Raw genomic sequence first — 23,082 nt, forward strand, 5'->3', positions numbered from 1 at the left:
GTGCTTTATTGAGAGAATTGCTGCAAGAGGTTTTATGGTCCCCGTCAATATCATATATTAAGATATTGACAAAACGGAGCAAACAATGGGCTACGGTTCCATATGAAAAACATGGATTATCCAGGGGATGTGCAGGGATCAAAGCTGGATGATTGCTTTGGTCTTTAAATATTTTGTTTATTTTAATTCTCCTGTCTGCTTTTCTGGCTTTTATATATATATATATATATATGTATGTATATCCTATGAGGCAAGTGGATATTCAGTGAGTGAGCACCACACTGGATTTCATCATGGGACTCAACAAAAGAAAGACCACAGCTGTGCTGCTTTTCTCCTGATTCATACAGTACAGGTTAAAACCACCAGTCCTGATCAGGCAGTGGGGCCCTCCATCAGTACCTCCCACTCTCTATTTCCCTCTATCGCACTCCCTCCATCTCATTTCTTAATCTTCACAACTCAGTGATTCAAATATCTTTCCTCTTATTTTTCATTTCAGTGTCATCGTCTTCTTTTTGACCCATCCCTACTCTTTCTCCTGTCTCTCTCTCTCTAATCCACATATCTTCATCTTTTCCATTTTCTCTTTTCTATCTCCAAGCTGACTTCACAAAACCACCTTCTGTCTGAGAACTTTCAGAAAGCACATTAAAAGGATGCACACTTGGCGAACCCCGCAGAGCAGCATGACTCTAAACTGCATCCTCCAAAATGTGCCACACGTACCTGTATGCATGTGTGGCACCGCTGTGCAGGGAGCCACGACAAGAGTGAACGACCATCCAGTGTCTGTTTTCTGCACACTCATACACGGACATATACACACATAAATACAAAGCTCGGCACAGTGCATTAAAACTCTGTTGCGAACAACAACACAACTCAGTGATGTGTGTGTCCCTACAAGCCCTGCACAAGTACAGGACTCAGCCCTGCCATGGTTGTGGAGTTGTGGTGGGAGTGAGGGGTAGAAGGGAATTTAGTGTTTCACCTATATGCGAGCTTGCTTCCTGGAAGACATCTAGTATACTGTTACTTTGAATTATTAAAAGCTGTCTCTTATTGCAGCTGAGACAGAAAAAGTTTAGAGGCCACAGACTATAGCTGTTGGCAATAACTATAAAACTTATATTCCCAGCTATTCTGAAGTCATCCATCTTATTGTAATTTTCTATATGAAAGGCTTTAAGGTTCCCATGATGGACACAACAGAACCACTTAAATGAAGTGTCAGGTAAAATCTAAGTTTGATGAAAATGAAAAACACCACTTGCAGAATCCTAACACAAAGAAGTGTCCAATGTGCCAATATGTTTGATCTTGCCGGTGCTAGTTCAGCTATATCCAGTGTCTGCGGGGCAGACGAGAGGAGATTTCACCGCTAGCGATCACCCTGACACTGGCTCTCTGAGTGAGCTCTACTGTCAGCCCTGCTCTGCAATGCAAATAGCCACTTCCACATGAGCAGGCCCATCACTAGCACTACCCATACACTTGTATTCCGTGTCATTACCCCCAGGGACCCTCACACACTGTTCCTCTCCTCTACCCTATGCCTCATGCTGCTGCCCTTATCTGGAATGGGAAGGGGGCTGGGGTTTAAAACAAATCAGTTTGCCTGGCTGATATGTTGGTAGCCATGATGGAGGGCTACCACGGGTTGTTTCCACTCATGCCTCCTGTCAGTCACACTCCTCTCCTTGCCCTCCAGCCATGTGTACTGTATTTCATTAGTCCTGATTTTTGCTGACAAATGTTGGCTGTCATGCTGTGCAGTCCCCTAACCCTCTCTGTGGACACTACACCAAAGCACGGCTAGATCTGCCTTACAAATGAGCTCCCTCTGGTTCCACCACACAAGTGTGCCATTTCAGTCGAGCACAGATATACAGCACATGCTGTGTGTGTATACACACAGACACACACACACACACACACACAGACAAGGGAAGGGTTGTTTTAACTGTGAAGGTATAACTTCAAGCTGTCAACATGACCCTGTGCCACCCTCTCCCTCCTTTCCTCTTTTCTCAATATTTCAACTATTCTGTCACTTCATCCCCCTCTAATCTCTCACACAATCCTTACTCATCCCCCTCTCTCTCCCAAAGGCACATGGTCCAGCCAGTGAGATGTCAGCTCCGATTAGCCACATTGGGTGATGCGTTTTAAGTGTGTCCTTTATTACTGAGTAAAGTGACATGTTCTCAGCTACACTTGCCTGTACGTCCTAAACTGACGTCTTGTCTATTTGGATATCCAGTTTTTCTAAGCAATTTTTTTCTCCACTTCTTTCAACATACACACAAGGACACACACTCACACAAAGACACTTACACACGCCTCTATTCAGGGCCATAGTTTATCATCCATGTGCACACCCCACCGCTCACTCCCACTCTTTCTCTTTGTGTCTGCGGGCAGTGGCACACCTGTACAAGTCTGTACAGGGACCCACAGATGGATTGTCAGTCGGTATCTGGGCCTCTGCACAGCCATGTCCACCGGGCTGGAATAAAACCAGACTCATCTGCTTCGGCCCCACTGGTAGAGGTGATGCTTCACAGTGCCAAGCTGACATTAGATCACCTGAACTGTTAGTCTGGTATACAGGCAATGACAATCAAAGTCAAAAAGAAGCCTACCTACACACTTACACAGTTTTCCCCATTACACAGCTCTATAACCCAGATCACAGCCGTGTCACATGATTGAATCTCACAGACAGGCGGGCGAGCAGTCTCCAGCCACAACCAGAAATAGGTTAAACAGGCTAAAAATATCAAAAACATTAATAATTCAGCTTTTTTGCTAACCTGTACCTCAGAAAAAATAGCACACGTCTCACTGTGAAGTGGCTTAATGGGCGGGGTGTGCACTGGATTATTTTGGTATTTCAAGCAATGTCTCCCCCCAAGAGTCGGTTAGCGAGATACCCTGAGCAGTGGGAGGGGGAGCAGCATTGTAATGTCGTCAGTGCTAATGTCACAGTTGGGGTCAAAATACGGTCATCTCTAACTCAAAGCAAGCTCTTCAACCTTTCAAATTTTGGTAGACGACTTCTCCTGTAACGGCAGTGGATATTTTTGTATATGAATATAGTAAATTTGTATGTATAATATGTATGAAATGAAATGAAATTTCATGATGAAACACATTTTCATTGTTTCAGTGGATCTTTTTTATTCTCCAAAGGCAGGTGCAGAGTGCAGATCCTGCTCTTTTTTCCAAATACCCTTGGAAGCCAATCCCCTGGGGAGAAGAAGGCTTCTCTAAATATGTGGCTAATCTACCACACAGAAAAACGAGCCGAACAAAGGAGAGGTGCATGTGTGTGTGTGTGTGTTTTAAAGGGGTACCATAGAAGCAACAGCGGGACAGAGAGAGACAGAAGGTGGAAAACAAGCAACATCGTGATGGCTCTAACAGTTACCCTGTGTGTTTCAGTCTATTTCTAGCCCCTCTGCTTAACGGGTGTGTATATTCGTGTGTGTGTGTGTATGTTCTAAGGGTATGGGGATTCAGTTCCCTTAGGAGCACTCTAGTACAGCATTTCTTTACTGTGTGTACATTATATCAATATGCCATTACAGCAGACACACACACACACACACACACAGACAAACAGACACACACAAACTATAAGAAAAAAATAGTTTTGTTATGCTTAAATACTGGTGCTGGCACTGTAGTAATACCTGTAGCAACCTATAATATGTAGAAATCATAATAAAAAAAATTTCTACTCACAACAGCTCCAGACTTTTTATGACACCACTGCTCCTTCAATTCATCAGTGTGATTTGACTTGGGTAATAAGTTCAGAGAAAGGTCAAGTTACAGATATAAAAGCATTTGAGTACCAGGATCTACAAAGCCCTTTTTTCCTCATCTCAGTGTATCAACAAAGGTTATAAAACATAGAGATCAGAGGCAAACTTTTGTAGCTTCTGAGATCTGCTGCAGCCATTGAACTTATTGTAGTGCTGAGGTCGGTTGGTGGTATTTTTCCTAAGAGAAAACTCCCACCAACGGAGGGTGCTGAAATGTTCTAAAACACATCTGGGTCCTTACATATGTGTTTGTTCATCACAGAGGCACAAAGATCTTAAAAGAGTGAAACCCAAATAAAACATCTGAGCACCCAAGGCTAATATGAAAAAGGAATAACATAGTATAATAGGTTGGGCAGCAAAGATGCAACACCATTTTATTTTAAACTCAAATGTTAAATTCACAACACATTTCTCTGTATAATTCATACAGCAGAAAAAAATATTAAAAAAAAAGAAAAAAGACCTTGATCATGCCTGTTTCAACTTCCACTCCACTATGATCTTCTTCCTGACCACACACACACACACACACACACACACACACACACACACACACACACACACACACACACACACACACACACACACACACACACACACACACACACACACACACACACACACACACACACACACACACACACACACACACACACACACACACACACACACACACACACACACACACACACACACACACACACACACACACACACACACACACACACACACACACACACACACACACACACTTGTGCTACCCATAGGCTAAATTCTAACGAGTCCCCTCTCCCTGACTACAAGGCCTCCGATCCTGCCAGCAACGATTGGCTTCATGCTGACCGGTCCGCTCCGCTCCACTCCCGCCCCCACAACACAGGCACATACAGTACACACACACATAATCATACAGTACACTACTCTCACACACCGCCAACCTTCACAGAGTGTAGCATTGAATTATTCAGCCTTTGCGGCAGCTCAGCCGGCACACAGGAAAGCTTGGCTGTAGTTGATAAACAGGTGGGTAAGCATGCACGCACTCAAAAGTATGAGTGTATATGTTTTGTTTGCATCTGTGTACGTGTTTGTGTGCATGTGTTTGTGCACAAAGCCCAATGGAGAAAGGCTGGGCGTTTTACGGCGTGTCGAGGAACGGCGCCGTGGCATGCCAGCCTCATTTCCACAGCACAAGGTCGGCAACTCTCCACAACACAGCCAGGCACTGCTTCTCGCTCCTCATACATCTTATTATGGCTGAGCTGTGCACTGGCACATGCACACAACTACACTTACAAATCCTCGCAAACACATGCATGCACATGCATACAAACACTCAAGCAGCTACGTGCACTGACACAGCAGGTATGTGTGTAGCAAAGGCCACAGCGCAAGAGTGAGAGAGCGAGAGAGACAGAAATGGAGACAGAGGGAGACGGAGGCAATTGAGAGGGAGGGGATCTACTTAGAGTGTTGACATTGCAGGAGCCCACATGTGTGTGCCGGAGCATAATCTTCTCCCTGCTCTCATTGGGTTTTTAATGCGGGTGCTATTTCCATAAACCTGCCTCCTGAATCACTGCCAGCCTCTTACACTCCCCCCAGGTCGAGCTGTACTAATACTAGGAGTAAATGCATGCAGCAAACACATTTCCACCAATGCCTCTCCAAGACAATCACTGTTGTACACAATGCTAGCATGACAAAAAAAGGGAGGGTGGCATGTTTTTCTATGCTACGGCGAATAGACTTGCTGCAGCAACGGAGATTTTCTTGGATCTGCTGGATTTGAGGAGTGGCAGTGAGAGGACAGAGAGTTTGAGGAGGGGGGGTTGAGGATTGAGGGAGGGGGATGGTTGGGTGGATAGTGTGAAGGATGCAGGATTTTGTCATGATGCTGAGCTGGGTGGAGTAAATCTCCTGCGGACTTGTGTAGAGAGCTGTGACAAAAGCACACTCACCAACTGCTGTAGAAACAGCCACCATGGGCCTTAACTGTCGGTCTGTTTCTGTTGTACGTTTTTCAAAAAGAATAAGTATGTCATAAAGGGATCGTCAAGAAAACATTTTAGTGTCCAAGTCATCAAGGGAAGCCAAGATTTTACTTGGTGAGAGAAAAAGACTGACGCTCAGGTTTTAAAGTTAACACAAACAAGCATATTCACATACACAAAAGCACTCATATGGTTATGTAACATAAAAAGTAGTGCATCTCCATCAGCAGCAAACAAGCACGAAACAGCACACAAATAATATATTCAAGCCTCACTGTCGTGGGCGGTGTGTGATCACGGCACGCTGCCATGTGCACATGTTTTTCTTCCCACCTTTATGCACTGCTATCTGTATGTACATAGGGCTGGCTGCAATGCAAAGCCAGCTTACCACACACGCACAAACACACACAGCTAATAGAGCCAAGCAACGCACACCTGGTAAACTGTCAGAGCTTCTCCTATTCAGCGGCCAAACTTATGTCAGGCACTCGTGTCCCCAAGGCTCCCATCACACTTCACCACAGGAATCTATATTCCAGTCCAGTACACTTCCATTAGGCCATACTGTTCCCTTCAGCAGCTAATGTGTAACAGGGGGACACGGATAATAACATCCAAGAACACCGGCACTTCTTTCTAATAATAAGAGGACACTGGGTTGTGTGTGTAGCAAACAGTGTCTCCATGCTAGCATCCGAGTTCATGCAGACATACTAGTATCCATAACAATCATTGGATTCATCACAAAGACTGTAATTATAAAAAAAATCCTTGAAGTTATAATCCTTAAGATTTTAATATATCAAACCACATTTTCAATAAAACTTACAGCCAGAATTTCTTTGACAATATAAATTCAATGTTTTGGAATTTTATAGCTGCCTCTCTGCAGTATAAAGTAGTTTTTATTGTTTTGGTCAAGTATTGTTTCCTGCACAGAATTCAAAGTACACACACACGAGCAAACCAAAGGAGATGATCCATACACGTACTAGAAGTGATGGACACGTCAAAAGCCAACAACATCCAATCATGAGTTCAGTAGTAAAAGGACAGATTACACAGTAGACTGTGTTCTTCAATATATTAAAACATGAATTTTATCAACCCACGTTTTGCACAAAGCAGATGCATAAGCTGTTCGTCTTTCTCGGAATATCTGATAAAGTAACATGTTTGCTGCCGGGGCCAGTTCAACTGTAATTTCTAGGCTCTGCTGTACTTGCCATCACCACCAGTAACCACAGGTAATGCCAAATCAACAAGGACTGAAATCTTACCAGTTCAAATTTAGTCCTTTTTCTCTTGTCCGCCTTAACAAGGTAGTAGTCAGGGGTTCAATGCTTTGCCCAAGGACATCACAGCAGAGGCAGGGTGTGAACTTGGGCGCTCCAGCTGGAGACTTACTCAGAAATCCTCATCTCATAAAATTCAAGTGTGTTTCTATGTGTGTGGTAATGAGTGTGTGCATGATGGTGTCCATGTGTATGCAGCCATGTGTGTATGTGGGGTGGGGGCTTGTTTTGTTTGTGCTCGGAGTTCAGCAAAGAAATGAGCTTGTTAGATGGTACAATTTTCAAACATGGTTCTAGTTATTTACAACAAGTGAAGTCCAGAAGGATTTTGGTGGTTTAACATTAATTCAGATTCAAAAATTTTAAATAACATATATTGATGAGTAGCTGCGCCCGTCAAAGCCCCCGTCCAGAGAGCAGCAATGCAGGGGTTAATGACAAAACGCAGACATTAAAAACTCATAACTCATCTCTGGAGAATTCATAGTTTACATTAATTACACCATAGCCCCTGGCAAACTGCATATCAAGCAGGATTCTGCAAACAAACAACTGGCATATCTAGTTACCATCAAGCAGTGAGGCAACAGGGGTCATATCGCAAAAGATTTAGGAGCAGGGAGGCCCAAGAGAGAAGGACAGGATAAGCAATGGGAGGCAGTCAAACACAAAAACACACAATGCAGCATGTATTTTCTAAGTTATATTGCTGAAAATTATAATTCCTAAAACTGACCATTTTTATTTATAAATCCTTCTTCAGCAGTTGCTCCATCAGCATGTAAAAAAGGTCTACAAGGTGTTTAGGGAAGCCAGCAGACTACAGTGATTAGGTGAAGATAATGTTGTACCTGCTTGTGATATGTCTGGTTTAAGTATTACAGCACACGCTGCCTGCGTTTCCTTGGACCAATGGTGTTTGCGTGTGTGAGTGAAGTTGAAGGGAAGGGAACAGCAGAGCAGCCTCGTCTGTGAGGCCTGACACCCATCAATGTCTGCCTGTTACATTTCTATGACACGCTCTGTCTCAGGAAGAGCAGCGGCAGTGGAGCAGTGGGAGAGAGGGGAGACAGGCGGAAGTGGGGTGGACAGGACTGGGTGGGGTAGAGGGGAAGTCAGCAGGAGGGCTAAAGCAGGACTGAAAGGTACAAGAAAAGGGTTTTATTTCTCACGAGTGATAACACGGTAACTTTCAGAATCACTGGATGTGTGTGCATGTGCACGCACGAATGAAGAAGCTTTCAGAGGGCATGTGTGGAAAAATGCAACATGTCACAAGGCTGCATTTATTCATTACATTACGTACATACTCTATGCATCATGGCTTTACAATCATTAAATGTTATTTTTTTCTATAAACATTAAGTGATGCTACTTATAGTCCTCCATTCGGATGATTGTTAAACCCGTCAAGAGTCCAGATGGTTTGGAGATCTGCTCTTCACTCAGAACACCCTAAGAAAAGGAGGGGGAGCTATGAGGGGGAGCAGGAAAGAGCATGAGACTAGTAATCGTCTGTGTCTGTTCCCTCATGCCCCTAATCTATACATTCAGCAGTTATATTAAAGACTATGAGACATGAGAGAGAAACTTACTAGAAAGCCAGACCACACACAAAAACATAAAAACAAATCAAATCCTTGTTTTTTTAACACATTCCTATCCTCTCATGAACACATCCTCTGGCATTATGTGCAATAACTTTTTTCCTCTCCCTCTGTCTTCCATCTTATTATTCAAATGCAGAGGAAAAAGAGGAGAATAATGTCCTCCAGCCTCATGCTTGGCTAATTTGCAGGATAAACGAAACAACTTGTTTCTCAAGAAAGCCACCAGAAAAATGTTCGGAGTTGGTGGTAGTTGTATTTGCATGTTTAATATGAAACATGTGGGCTGGGTTTCTCAGCTCTTTGTCCTCCATCAGAGGGAGTCTTGTGGGTGAGGGGTAGTAGGTGAGTTAATCTTTACTGATGTTTCTCCCTGGTGCGGACTTGGTCTGACCATGTTAAGCCATGCTGCCTCTACGGGGAGCCACTTCTACCCACTCTGTTCCTTTCCCTCTGTCATTGTCTTGACACTAATAGGATCTCATACAAACACACCTTTGCACAGAGGTGTACATTCACACAAATACACAGACATAAAACAAATGACAAAAATATAAATGTAGGTGACTAATACCTCAACAAGCACAAATGAAAGAGCAATAGAGTGGTTTTCTCTTTATCAAATTAAATTAATGAATCTAAACTCTGTTTGATATATTTTCTGCTGACATCAACTTATCCGGAAATGCAGAGCATTGCCCCCAAAAAACTGTCATTCTATACTATTGCTTCAAAAGTATGAGGCAGAGTGGGTCGGATCAATGCTGGCAATATCCCCTAGAGGACAGGCACATGGAAAAGTTGAAACCAGGCCTTCAAAAGGCTGAGCTATTGATTGAATTGCTTTCCAAAGTGTTTTTCATCTCTGGGACTATACAAGGAGAATGCCGGCTGGTGTGCAGCCGGGTGCAGATGGCACGGCTGACCACCATAGAGAAAAAAAGAGAGAGTGAGAAGAGGAGGGGGAGAGAAAGAAACAGTGAAAGAGAGAGAGACAGACTCTTACCCCTGGCAGTGTTTTCTGTTCATGGAGGGCATTCTGGGCTTTGATGGCCGACTCTCGGGCGCAGTAGGTGAGGAATGCACAACCTGCAATAGAGGGAAACAACATATAAATCTCATAAGAATCAGATACATTAAAATGAGGATTAAACAAACATAAGTAACATATAAAACATTTAAAAACATCATCACAACATCGTGAGAGATTTGAGAGAAATATCAACAACGAATATTGGGACAGAAATGAAAATTACTACAAAGTAACTGGGCAATTACTGAGCAATTAAAAACATGAAGAAACCAGATATGTATAGAGGGCCTCACAAATGACTGAAAACACAAAACTCCCTGCAAATATTTCTTGGAAAAAATCTGAGCAAGTTAATGAAAACAGGCAAGCGTGCAATATACCAGGCTACATATGGACAGTTTTCTATGGTGGCATGGGGAAAGGAGCAAAAAACAACACCACAACATAAAAGGAGGAGATGAGCAGAGAATTCTTTGGATGAACTGCCAGGCCTGTCCAGCCTCCCCATCCCCAGTATGTCCTGTCCAAAGCTCCTAGCAGCCTGGCCTGGCCAGCATCCCCACCCTGAATGGTTGTGACAAGAGCGGAAGGGAGGAACAAAAGAAACAGGACTACAGGAGAGTATTGGGTGGGGGTGGGGGGTGGATGAGATCAGTGTAGCGATGGAGGAAGGAGGGAGATATTCACTGAGAAGAAGACAGGACGTAGTGTTAAAATGTTAAAACTCTCCAGGGTGACTGCATTACTGCAAGATACAAGTATGCCTCCATGCATGCACAGATACACACAAACACACACACACACACACACACACACACATCCGTCAAATTCACTGGAGAAGAGAAGAGAAGAGAAGAAGAGAGAAGAGAAGAGAAGGCAGCGAGGACGAGAGATGGAGAGAAACCAGATGGAGTATTGAGGCAATCATTTTCCCCCTGACTGTCTGAATAAATAGATTTGCTTGTGTTCTATTAATGAGGTTCATATGGGTTACCATGCATCATATTTCTGCCACTCTGAAGATGGTTTATTAGCAGCCACTGCATTTTGGATCACATTTCAACAGCCACATGTATTCAGTGGTTGGTGATGTATTAAGTGTCTTTTCATGGACAATATTCCTATCCGTTTTCCTTCTTTCTTGTGAGATCACTTTTACCCACAGAAACATTCACCATCCATTTTTGTCATGAGCCTGTGTGTGCGCATGTGTGTATCTTTTTCGCAATTTCAATAACCCCTGCACTTTAGATATGTCACCACTGTAACCTCTGCAAGACTGCATGAAAAAGCAGGTTAAATTGCCTTGTCACTCATTGATCCATTGATTGACCTGTAAACTGTTTTGCCTTACTGCTCTAAACCTAAAGTGTCTGCACACGTTTGTAAATGCTTTCACATCTGCACATTTACATACAACTAGTATTTGACCACTCTTATGGATCTCATGACTCTCATGAATCTCTTCCTCCTGATTTGGACAGTCCCTGGTCAACCCTGCCTTGCTTTTCAGTGTAAGAAAGACAGACAGTGATGGAGTCTGTACAAGGTCATGACCTTTGAAGTGGCTGACTGTAGTACTGGTGTCAAGACGCAGCCCTCCCCATAGCCTCCCTTGTCCCAGCACCCCTAACCTAATGATTTCCAATGGCCACCAAGCAAATCACTCAATCACTCACACTGCTGTCTAATTCCCCTTCTATTTTCTGCATCAGCTTGTAAAGAAATACTAAGACTGTGGAAATGCCATTGTTGTTTTGGGTTTGTTTGTTTGTTTGTTTCTCAAATGGGTGAGGGTAATAGGAGGGAATGGCTCCATTTTGGTGGTTGTTTTTCTCCCTTTTACTCTCTCTCTCTGGGCTTGTTGTTGTTGTTGGTTTACTTGACAAATGCTGGCCCCATCTCTGAATAAGAAACAAGCATTTTGCATTACAATCACAAACACGATTTATTTGTTAATGTGCAATGCACTGGGCATTGAGAATAAATTAATAACAAACACAACACTGGCAAACAAAAGAGAAACATGAACTCCATTTAAATGTGATTCTGTGCTCTTTAATGTATGGCTTAATAAGAATTTGCAGGCCACAGGCGAAAAAGCTTTAACAACTCCATAATAGGAATCCAAACACGTACAAATTGCTACTGCTGCATTGCATACCAAGTGCAAAATTGTGTGTGTATGTGTGTGTGTGTGTGTGTGTGTGTGTGTGGTGTGTGTGTGTGTGTGTGTGTGTGTGTGTGTGTGTGTGCATGATGAAATTGTTTGAAACACAACAAAAAGCCACTGTAATCGGAGCCTGCTGACACAGCAGTGGGGGAAGCCTTCCCACTGTGAGGAGATGATCCTCTGCATCATCTGATAGAAACCTAAAACAGCCTGATCTCACACACTGATTTTAGCTCCAGAGAGAAGAAATTCCTGCTTTCCCCTTTGCACCCCTTCATTCTTCCCTCCTCTCCTTTCCCGACTTCTTTCTTCACCAGTGCCAACTGCACTCTACTCATCTCCTATTTCTTAATGATAATTTTTAAGTGTGTAAAGTGTGCGTACTAGGAAATAGGGCTGAGGCTCTCCATCTCCACTGTGTTGAATTGGCATGTAATTAAAGAGTCTTACATGGAATAGAGAGAGTGAGTGAGACAGAGTGTGCAGTGGAACGTACTGTATAGCTGCGGTGACAGAAGCCATTTACATTCACTGTGGCCCAGGCTCTCGACTACCAAAACTGTGGATCTATCTCTAGAATGTGTCTAGTATGTGTTTCAAGTTTACAGGTCCTGTATATTGAAACACACACATCTGATCCTGGCCCTCTCTCTAACCATGTGTAAGCACTTGTTTTAGGCACACAATTAATACGATTACTGGCCCAAATCCATATCGTATACAAAAAATTGTTAGTACCTAACAAATGAATGTACTGCTCTATACTAACAGGAAATGATACTTTTGTCGACAGACATTACTTCTCCACTGCCAATTTAAATTTCATGAAGAGAAAGTAAAATGTTTACTTAGATTTCAAAATGTTTAGATTTAATACTTAATTTTGTTTTCCGGGGTGCTCCTGGAGCGGTATCCCTACCATACACAATTTGTTTTTCTGCAGCTGTGAGCAGCTCCTCAATTTCCTTTGAGCAATGCTCTGTGGGACATGAATGTCAGTTAGCGTCAGAAAATCAAGCTGATTTTGAATGCAAACCGACATCTTTGATTGCACTTTATTTTGTCACGCACTTAGTGCATTCACGCTTGAAAACTTGCTTAAAATCAGTATGCGCTATCACATGACCAGAGGACAGATACAGTCATGGATATGAACACACAGATATGAACATACTCCACCTACTACTACATGTTTAACTGCTGTCATCCTCATCAGTCCAAAACACTGATGAAATAGACATTTCAATCCTGTCACCTCTGTTAAAGACTTTTTTTGTCAAACACAATGTCAATATTGGACAATTCTGCAGGGTGTCTTGCAAATATAGTTAAGACATGATCATAGCTATGAAAATGAAACTCAGCTCCTAGAGATTAGTTACAGTAAAGTACAGCCAACACTGACATCCACACTCTCCTCCTTGAGGAGCACAAGGCTTCTACTGGCATTAACAATGGGGCATGGTGCTTTATGGGGTCAAACCACCAAGGTAAGTGAAACCTTTACCAGTGTTGTTCCTCTTATATGGGAAAGCATTCAGCGCCACATCATGGCCTGTGATCATTTGCACACAGTGCAGCTACATTATCCCAAAATTGGCACATAAGCAATGAGCTTTATGAAAATCAGTGTTAAAACTACTGATATTTTGCCCCCAAAGCAAAAACATTGTCCCTCATTCATTCCCATAAATAATCTAGTTTGTGGATTCATATGAAACAAAACATTGCTGGACCTAAATGGCAATTGATTGAAGGCCAGAACTTATCATCCTTAATCAATTACCTTATAAGACTACTTACAATATAAGCATTGAATAGATTCTCTTGGAAAATATGAATATACAGTAAGTGAATGAAATGAATCACTATAATAAAATCACCCTCCATATCTTGCCATCTACAAATATCTCCTTTAACTCAAAATACACAGAACAGTCACCCCATCATGTGTAAAACATCGACTGTTTTATTATATTGTATATTTACCAACTTCCTGAAGATACAGCTAAACACTGGGAAAACGCGCGCGCGCGCGCGCGCGCGCACACACACACACACACACACACACACACACACACACACACACACACACACACACAACACACACACACACACACACACACACACACACACAGGGGGGCTATAGGCCTATTACTTGAACAGAAACAGTTAGCTAACTGCGCTCGTAGGCGTACAACTAATTGATTTCGCCTCGTGACTCACCAACTTCACAGAGCTTTCAGCGTATTTTGGTGAACAGCTCCTCCTGAGGGCACAGCTGTGAGCTCCCGACAGACAAGGGTCTTATTTCACATATTTGACGAAAGTGCAGTGGCTACTCACTGTTTTAACAACATTTACGTTCATTTTTTTAATTTGTTTTTATCGCTCGGTGGCAGTTACAGTGGCACGTCGCAACTCCAGAGTGGCACCTGTAACGATCAAACGCTGCTGTCACCTGATTGGCTAATTCAGATTCAAATGAGCTTTATTGGCAACAGTGTCACTGACAAAATTGCTAAACTGCATATTGTTGAATAATTCAGTTTTACCAATGGTTTTACCCTACACAAGAAAACTATCGATCAAAATAGATTATTACAAGAGAACAGATACACTTTAGATTGAGGCAATTTTGTTCTCTCTTGCCAGTTAACTTCCATTTCCTAACTCCTAGTGCTAAATCCAAGTGCTGTTTCAGAAAGTCATTCATTTACAAAAAGGGTCAATAATCTCTGTGGGCTCACAAACTTAAACAAATGTCTCTTGTTTTCAGATTTTTCTAATGTCCATAAATAAAGTGGCAGGGATGCAACAAAATGTAACTTTTTATTTGGCACTTGTTGTATTTGTTTGTTTTGTTTCATTTTTTATTGTTTTGTCTGTTTTGTTTTTTTATATGGTGTCCTACATGGTGCCAATTTTGCCATGATATCATTTCACAACAACCTAACTGCCACAGCAGGTAATGAAACTGATATATCCAAGGCAAGACCATGAAGAGATTAATTTGTGCCTGCCACTATGGCGTCTGACTGCTACAAGCTGTGACAACAAGTGCAGGAGCTCAATGTGAACGTCCTACTTCTTCATTGGCATTGGGCATAAATCATGTACTGCAGAATCGTCAAATATGAATGCAATGCCTAGGAGACCTGGCTGCCTTAACCCAGAACCCCCCCCCCCTTCATACCCTCCCTGCTCCCTTTTCTCCATCTCCTTGCCCCAAAGGAGCCAAGCTGCCCCGGTGTAATGAAAAAGTGTGAACTTGCTCTCAATGTGGCATTTCCTTGGCCAGAAAGTGTGAGGGTAGCAGAAACCGAGCCAGTCCTGGCACCAGTCTCGCCTGCTCCCTCACACATCATTTGCACTCTTTGGAAAATGCTATCACTGTGGGTAGATTACTTGCTTACTTCATTTACTGCCATGTGGGGCTCCGGGGGAACTGATAGCCTTTTTCAGAGGGGTCGGAAGCTGAAACACACATCATCAGCACTGATACAATGTGATTATGACCTGAATCATTGCCAGCCAGGGAGGCAGGAGGCTCAGTGGCGCAGATTGACCGTGAGGGGGGTAATCAGTCTGGTCTCGGAGAAGCTTTTAACTCATATAATCACTCCCTCACCTTTGAAAAAAAGACCCTAGATCTGTTCACGCACTCAAACAATCACGCCAATGTTCAGGGAGAAGGAGGACAGACTGAGGGAGGACAGACAGAGATGTATAATAAAGTAGAAGAGCTGGTGCATGGAGTTGGCAAGGACTTTCCAAAATCCTCTCACTCATTGTTCTGACAACAATATTTTCTCTGCCCAGGGCTAATGGGCTTGTAATGAGCGCTGTAATATAAGCAGTAGCCTAGCGTAACCTGTAAACCTTAATTAAGTCAGACAGCCACCTTAAAGTGAGCCAGCGACTGTACTCAGTCACAATCTCCTGATCCTGAAGCTAACTACACTCTTCCATCACTCCTTCATCAATCACTCCATCCTTTCATCTCTGCTGCGTCCAGCTCCAAATCCTCCTCCATTTCTCCTTTCACTACCCCTCCCATCATCCCTTCACCTTGAGCAATGGCCGGGGGAGGATGAACGTCACAGAGCACTGAGGAGTATCAGTGTCCATCATGAGGGCAAGAAATAGTCCCCCGGACCCTCCCTGGTATCCTCTCTGACCCCTGAGTAGGACACCTCAGCCATTGATTTGTTGCTACTCGCACACATAGACTACACTAGCCTCCAAGCAGCAGTCAAACAGATCCATAGGCAGCCCATCCCAAAGGACCGCCTGTGTGCATGTGTGAACATGAGTGTGCATTTACACAATGTATACATGCACATGTCACTGTGTGGTGTGCATTGCCTAATGAGTGTGACAAATGCAATAAATTCCTTCCTGAAATGCTCGGTCCATGTTTCAGGATCAATACTGGGGCAGAGAAACCATCATAACAATGCAGGGAGACAGACTTTGACAACTTCACACTTCACCATCTATTGTGTGGCACTGAGGTTAAACAGTTCTCTCAAGGCATAAGTGGTGCTTCATATATAATCCAACTGTGGAGTATTTCTCTCAAAAGTTCACATATATACTTGTGACTATAGACTGTAGGCGGGCCAGAATGAAGAAGACTGAAAACAGTAATGCAGTTCCAACTAGTTCCTGATAAAGTTCTAAGATAATGTCTTTTGGCAGTAGGCGCAGTTTGGGGAGGTGATGTGATCGACTGCAACCAACCGCCCATTCCCAGGTTGGCCTGAACTCTGTCAGTATGTGGCTCTGGGTAACAGTTATAGCACTTTGGCATCTTCCACTGTGCTGTAGCCTTTAAAGTCCTCCTTGGCTTTTGTAGACTATGTGGGTACTTCATTTCCCTTCTGCTATTACTGTAAAGCCAGAGCCCAATCTATAAGTACATCTAGTGGCCCGCATCCCTGATGAGCAAACTAATTGACACTGTTATTGGATGGAGTTTCACAGAGCTGTAAATAATGTGTAGGTTCACACTCACTGCGTCCTGCTGTGTTACTTATGGAAGGCCAACGGGAGTTTACCTGCCAAGTCCCGTCTCTCCAGCCCGTCGTCCCTCCTACTTCAGCCAAGTCTGCTTGGGCCAAGGGATTCGCTCGGAAATCAATAGAAGTTTCTCTGAGCACCCCCACTACCCCCCCCCCCCCCCCCCCCCCCCACAAAGTCAGAAAACTGCATCTCCTCCTCTTCATGTACTGAAACAACCTCTTAGAAAAACAAACAAGTCCAGGCAAAAGGAAATAATAAAATTACTTTCACTTGGCTCACACTCATTTCCTACTGCTGTATAGTACAATACAGTGCACTATTTCACTGATGCAAAGTCTTCATGTCAGGCACCTGACTGGCACATTTTGTGCAGCATTCCTAACAATGCTTGCCCTCTTTTGAAAGGTGAAAAGCATTTAAACCTTTGAGACAGATCAATTGATCATGCAAAGCCACAATCATAGATGACTGGCAGCTGCAAACTGACTGTGGACTAAGAAACGGATCAGGTTTTCAGTCACTTTGATTTTACAAATTGAAAGATACCTTTAAAGACAGAGCTTCAAAGGCCCAGTGGTTGTCTGGATTGAGTGATTGAAAGAGGAATAAAGAAGAAAGACATGTGAGGAGGAGAAAAGCCATTACCCGGTTGTACCACACACTCACATTCTTCTTCATTATACTGCTGTACACCTTGAGAGGAAACTAACACATATTTTCAATTATGCTTTGCATGCCAAAAATACGACTTTGTGTCCTTGTCCCGGCTTTCTTTCTTTCTTTATTTGTCTCATGTCACCACTGAGCTGGAGAAGAGTAATAATTAACACTAATGATCTGACTAACAAGCAGGCACCAGGGTGTTAATTGAATTGACGTATATTTCCTTGTAACCACATTCAGCCTAGAGGATTCCAGAAATACTATTCTGCTAATGACCAACCAAGACATTAATAATAGATAGATAGATAGATAGATAGATAGATAGATAGATAGATAGATAGATAGATAGATAGATAGATAGATAGATAGATAGATAGATAGATAGATAGATAGATAGATAGATAGATCAGAGGAATATAGATGACAGTACTCTGAAATGAATCCAAAGAGCAGACAAAATTATATGAAAACCCATCAGCCATTAATTAATTTGAGTAGTCTTTTTTAATTAAGCCAGATCTACCGTCGAATAGCGAGCCACAGATCGGGTGCCATGTTGGAACTCACATAAAGTCCACGTGCTCTGCTCATTCAACTAAATTAACATTTGATCATCAAAAAAGAAACACAAATTCCATCTTTCATCTGTCTCTTCTGCACCATTTGGCATTCAATTTGCTTGTATCACACTAAAAAAAAAAAAAAAAAAAAATGCGGACGCCGATACATCTCCAGTACAAAGCCCCTGACCGGTTTGTGTCTCTGGCAATAAAGTACAGAGACTGTTAGCTACAGCGTTGCTCCTTCAGTGGGAAAGATAGATGGACGGGGTGAGGGGAGAGATGGCTGCGTGATGGAGGGGACGGGGTGTGAGTGAGGGGAGGCGAGGGAAGGCGCTGTGGATGAGGGGGACATGGCCCTCCAGTCGCCCACAGATGCTCCCTCTGTCTCTCCCTCATTCTCTCCCTCCTTTTGAGCACAGTATGGGAGCAGTCTTTTGGGGGAGGCTGGCAGGCAATCAGTGATGTCATGCCAGCAGTGCAGCGATGGCAGCTTAACCTATTTTCGGAAATACCACAGAATTTCTATTTATAACTGTGCTGAGCAGCATGTATCTTCACACATCCCTCACAGACCTGAGCATTCATAGACATTTTCCAATCTAAAATATGTCTTCCTCATAAGAAAGGGATAGCTTAGTATCTCTGAGAAATAGGTCTTAATGTGGCTTAATGTGTGACCGTTGTCATAATTGCCATTTAGGGAGGAAATGTGGAGAATTATTCATGTTGTCAAAAAGAAAAAGAAGATATTTGACTAATAAGATCGTTTTAATTGTTACTTATATTTGCATTTTAGGAATAATAACAGTAAATCACAGCTAAGAGCAGTGGTAAAAGTATTAGCAGTAGCAGCACAGACATAATATTGGAATAACTATTACTGGAGTTACTAGAGGGATTTTCTCATGAAAACAGCTTTTAGGTGATTATTTTATACATCTGCCAAACTTGGCCTCTGCTCCTCCTCCTCCACCCTCCATCCATCCCGCCCCCTCCCTCCCCCGGTGCCCAAACAGCTCTCAACCTGTCAGAGGGATCCTCCATGTCCCTCGCTGAGCCATCACTCTATTCTCCCACTGCCTTGGGATAAAAGCAACCATTTGTTTCTGCATCTCTGACAAACACTTCATCGTTTCCCCTGCACTTATCCATCTGTCCATACATCCATTGTTCTGTGCCAATGTGTCTGTCTGTCATTCGCCTTGTGGGCCCTGCTGCATACATGTGCCATCCTCCCTGTCCAATTCCTCTCTGTCACAGTGGGCTGTGTGACAGAGAGGGATCGAGTGACACTGCTAAGTCATACCCGCTCAGCTTTGTGTTCACGTGCACTCTCAGGCAGATACATGTACGACATTTATGCATTGTTCATTCACACCAGCATCAAGGGCTCAACCATTTGGCAATCAGAGAGATGTGACAGCTTGACTAATCTGTGATTGTTTTTTGGCCAAAACATGGGGGTTAGTGAGCCCTCCAAGGGCACAGTACTATAAGGCAAGACAAATAACTTATTATTTTCCAGGCTTGTACAAGGCTTTATCGCATGAGTTCTCCTGAACCATTCCAAAATGGAGAGGGATTATCACAAAACATTGCATTAAAATCTCCTCTCTCCCCTCTCCCTTGTTATTTCATTTTCCTTCTAAAATGAATCTGTGCCCAGTCAGGCTCAAACACAACATTAAAGAGCTCATGCTATTCTAACAGAAACCACCAACCCCCTCCTCCCTCCCTCGCTCCCTCCTTTTTTTCCCTCTGTGCCTTTATAACCCCCCCTCAAAAGAGTACACTCTGCTCTGTAGGCAATGGCACTCTCTGCTAAGCTGCCCATACAAAATAGATAGGCTTCTATCCCTCTATTTAGACTAAGGAAATAGCTGTGACCTTTGTGTATGAACAAGGAGGCGGTACTCTTCTAGCGACTCTACCTTTAGAAGAGAAATGTGACCTGAAACACACCAAAAATAATTCAACCGAACATCCTCTCTGTAGAATATGAAAATGCTGTCAGCACAGACAGAAGAAAATACCCTAACAATTTTCTAATGAATTCAAATTTACTAATTATTAATAATATTTCTAATATTAATTGATATTAGAGAGCCTCCAAAAATCATCAACACATGTGCAAACAAGTCATTAGTTAATACTTTTTTGGCCAGTGCTACATTTTGGACGATATTAACTGGTATTAACATATAACAGCAGCAGCATCATCAGCCAAGTGCTGAAAAAACCATGTCTTTAAACACAACACATATGCCATTAACATCATGCGTCCAAATATGACGCTGTGCATGAAGCCCACAATCAAACCGAAACCACCACAGAGGTTCTTTTAGTCCGTTTAATGAAATACAGTGAAATACACAGGTACTGTGGGTTTCATAAAAGAGTGCCTCTGTGATAACGTTGGTCCATGTTTTCCCTGAAACCTCACAGTACATCTTCCCATGTCTATCCATGCTCCAGACACCCATTAACAGCAAACATATTCCTCAAAGGTCAGGGAGTAAAGGCACCTCCAATATACTGAAAGCAAAATATACTTCAAGCCATAATGAATGTTGCATTGGTGCAGGAAATCAATCCATCTGAAAGGCTCTCTTGGGCAGGGATTAAAGGGAAAGAAACGGAGACAGAATAAAAGCCAGGTGAGTTTGGTGTGCGGACACTAACCTCCAGCAGAGCGCGGCCTTGTCGGCATCCTGAGATTGGCAATCTCCTTGGAAAAACCAACAGAAAAGAGGAGAAGAGAGAGAGAGGCAGCACTCCTCATCCTGAAGTCAAGGCCCATAGCGCCTGTCAGTACCAGTTGAGCTGCTGCATCTTTTATGAGGAAAGCCCTGTTGCTTATTACAATATTTACAGACGTTTAAAGATTGCGATGCGAGTGTTGTTACTGCATTAGCTTGGCTCGGTGGCCTTCGCTCACTAGCCCTGACGGAAGATTTTATTCCAGATTTGTTAAATCGAATTACTGCACAAAACTGCAAGGAGACTGATAACTGTTTCTCCTGCCGCTCAGTGTCCACATACACAGGTGGAAGACAGTTCATCTCTTCCTAAAACCTTTATGAAATTGTTTCATTTCTTTAGCAACTTCACAGTGGTCATGTGGGCAAAAATCCCTTTGACACACTGATGTCTATTTAATAAATAATATAACAGTGTGTTTATGTATGTATTATCCATGTCACTTCCATAGCTCTGTTTATGGTCTGCAAGTGAATTTAGTCCATCTGTTTCCTCAGGGGGGATGCTGTCCTACAGCAGTGCCGTGATCTTTGACACTTCCCATAAGGAACACGCAACATGGAGACGTGTAGATGCACTCACACTTCATCATATCAAAGAGGAGAGAGAGGCCCAAACAAGCCAGAGCTCACTTTAATCAATGCTAATGCCTTTCAGGTTTAATTATATATAGGAAAACTTTGGTCTCATGGTAATACCATGTCATTTTGGTTTGATGCATATGCTGCATTTCAACCCTTTCTATTTCCTTCCTTGTCTCCTTTTTATTGGGAGGACAACCCACAGAGGAATGCTATCCATCAGTCTGACTCAGAGAGAGAAAAAAAATAAAAACTTGAATAAATATTTCATTAGATTATTCTGTGATTTACTGTGCTTCTGCTTGGCTGAGGTCTACGGCAATATCTCTGGTCCATTTATAAAGGCATTAACGCAATGATACCCGACACTAGCTTAATATTGATACTGGGCTGCCTTTTGCTGGCAGATTGGAGCAGCGTAGGGATTGTTTTGTCTGTGTGTGCTGAATCACACCTGCAGAAAAAAAAAAATCTTTTCTTCCTTTCTCCATCTGTCTCCTTTGAGTGCATGTTACTTAACTGCATGAGGGAAGATTAGTCAATCTCAACCAAACTCATAGGATGTAATGTGTCTTGACAATTAGAGAAATTCAACAAAACTCTACCCTGAAAAAGATTCAGAATTGCTCTGAGGGCACATTCAGTTTTTCGAAGGAGAGCTGCCAATTTGACAGAAAAAAAAAATCAGAAAAACAGCAATCTAAACACATTAAAAAAAAAATAAGACTAGCAGACATGTAGACATGCATGTGCATACACATTTAAGTGTGGTGTTCTGCATGTGCTATAAGTGGAAGCTAATTAGAGCCAAGGGGAGAAGTTTTCACAGTCTGTGATAAATTCAACATCAGGAAATCCTCTACCTATTAATACCAATTGGGCGACAATAATTGGCAGGCCATCGACTGCGTGGGCAGAATTAATCATTTGAAGAGGCAGACTAGACTGAATTTTTAATTGGCAGAGGCAGCCACTGTTTAGGGAGGCAACCAGCTGATCACCCAAGAGACTGCTGCTTCAGACAATGCACATTTGCTAATCCTCTTGAGTCAAGTTATTATGGCCATGCATTATTATCACGCTTTACAAACTAATTCCATGTTTTCCCTCATGGATTACCAAGGGAGAAAAAACAGTTGCATAACAAAAGAGGAAATAATAAACACACAAAGCACAATGTGGATGAAATGAAAATCAAAATGACAGAATAAGTGCAATGACTACAAATGCACAACACTTAGTATGATGAAAATAGCGCGCGCACGCGTGTGTGTGTGTGTGTGTGTGTCTGTGTGTGCGTGTTTGTGTGTGTGTGTGTGTGTGTGTGTGTGTGTGTGTGTGTGTGTGTGTGTGTGTGTGTGTGTGTGTGTGTGTGTGTGTGTGTGTGTGTGTGTTTTTATCCTCTGCCCATCACTGTATTTGTCAGTCTGAATGTGCTTGTTTGAGGGTGCTGTTCTACTGTTTCCATCGGGATCCATATTCATAATCCTTTCTGCTTAATAACACGATTAACTATAAAATAACCTCATCAGAGATCATTGAC

The 23,082-nt window shown here is 42.8% G+C and overlaps 1 protein-coding gene across 10 annotated transcripts in view; it reads right to left on the reverse strand.

Moving 5' to 3' along the window:
- celf5a (cugbp, Elav-like family member 5a) overlaps positions 1-23,082 on the reverse strand; it is a 179,705-nt gene that overhangs the window by 153,297 nt on the left and 3,326 nt on the right. For all 10 annotated transcript variants that reach the window (XM_056377929.1, XM_056377927.1, XM_056377920.1 and 7 more), the window contains exon 2: positions 9,745-9,827. In XM_056377929.1, coding sequence (XP_056233904.1) covers positions 9,745-9,827 — 83 coding nt within the window. The remainder of the gene's footprint in view (positions 1-9,744; positions 9,828-23,082) is intronic.

This window comes from Seriola aureovittata, chromosome 6, assembly GCF_021018895.1.
Source record: "Seriola aureovittata isolate HTS-2021-v1 ecotype China chromosome 6, ASM2101889v1, whole genome shotgun sequence".
Taxonomy (NCBI): domain Eukaryota; kingdom Metazoa; phylum Chordata; class Actinopteri; order Carangiformes; family Carangidae; genus Seriola; species Seriola aureovittata.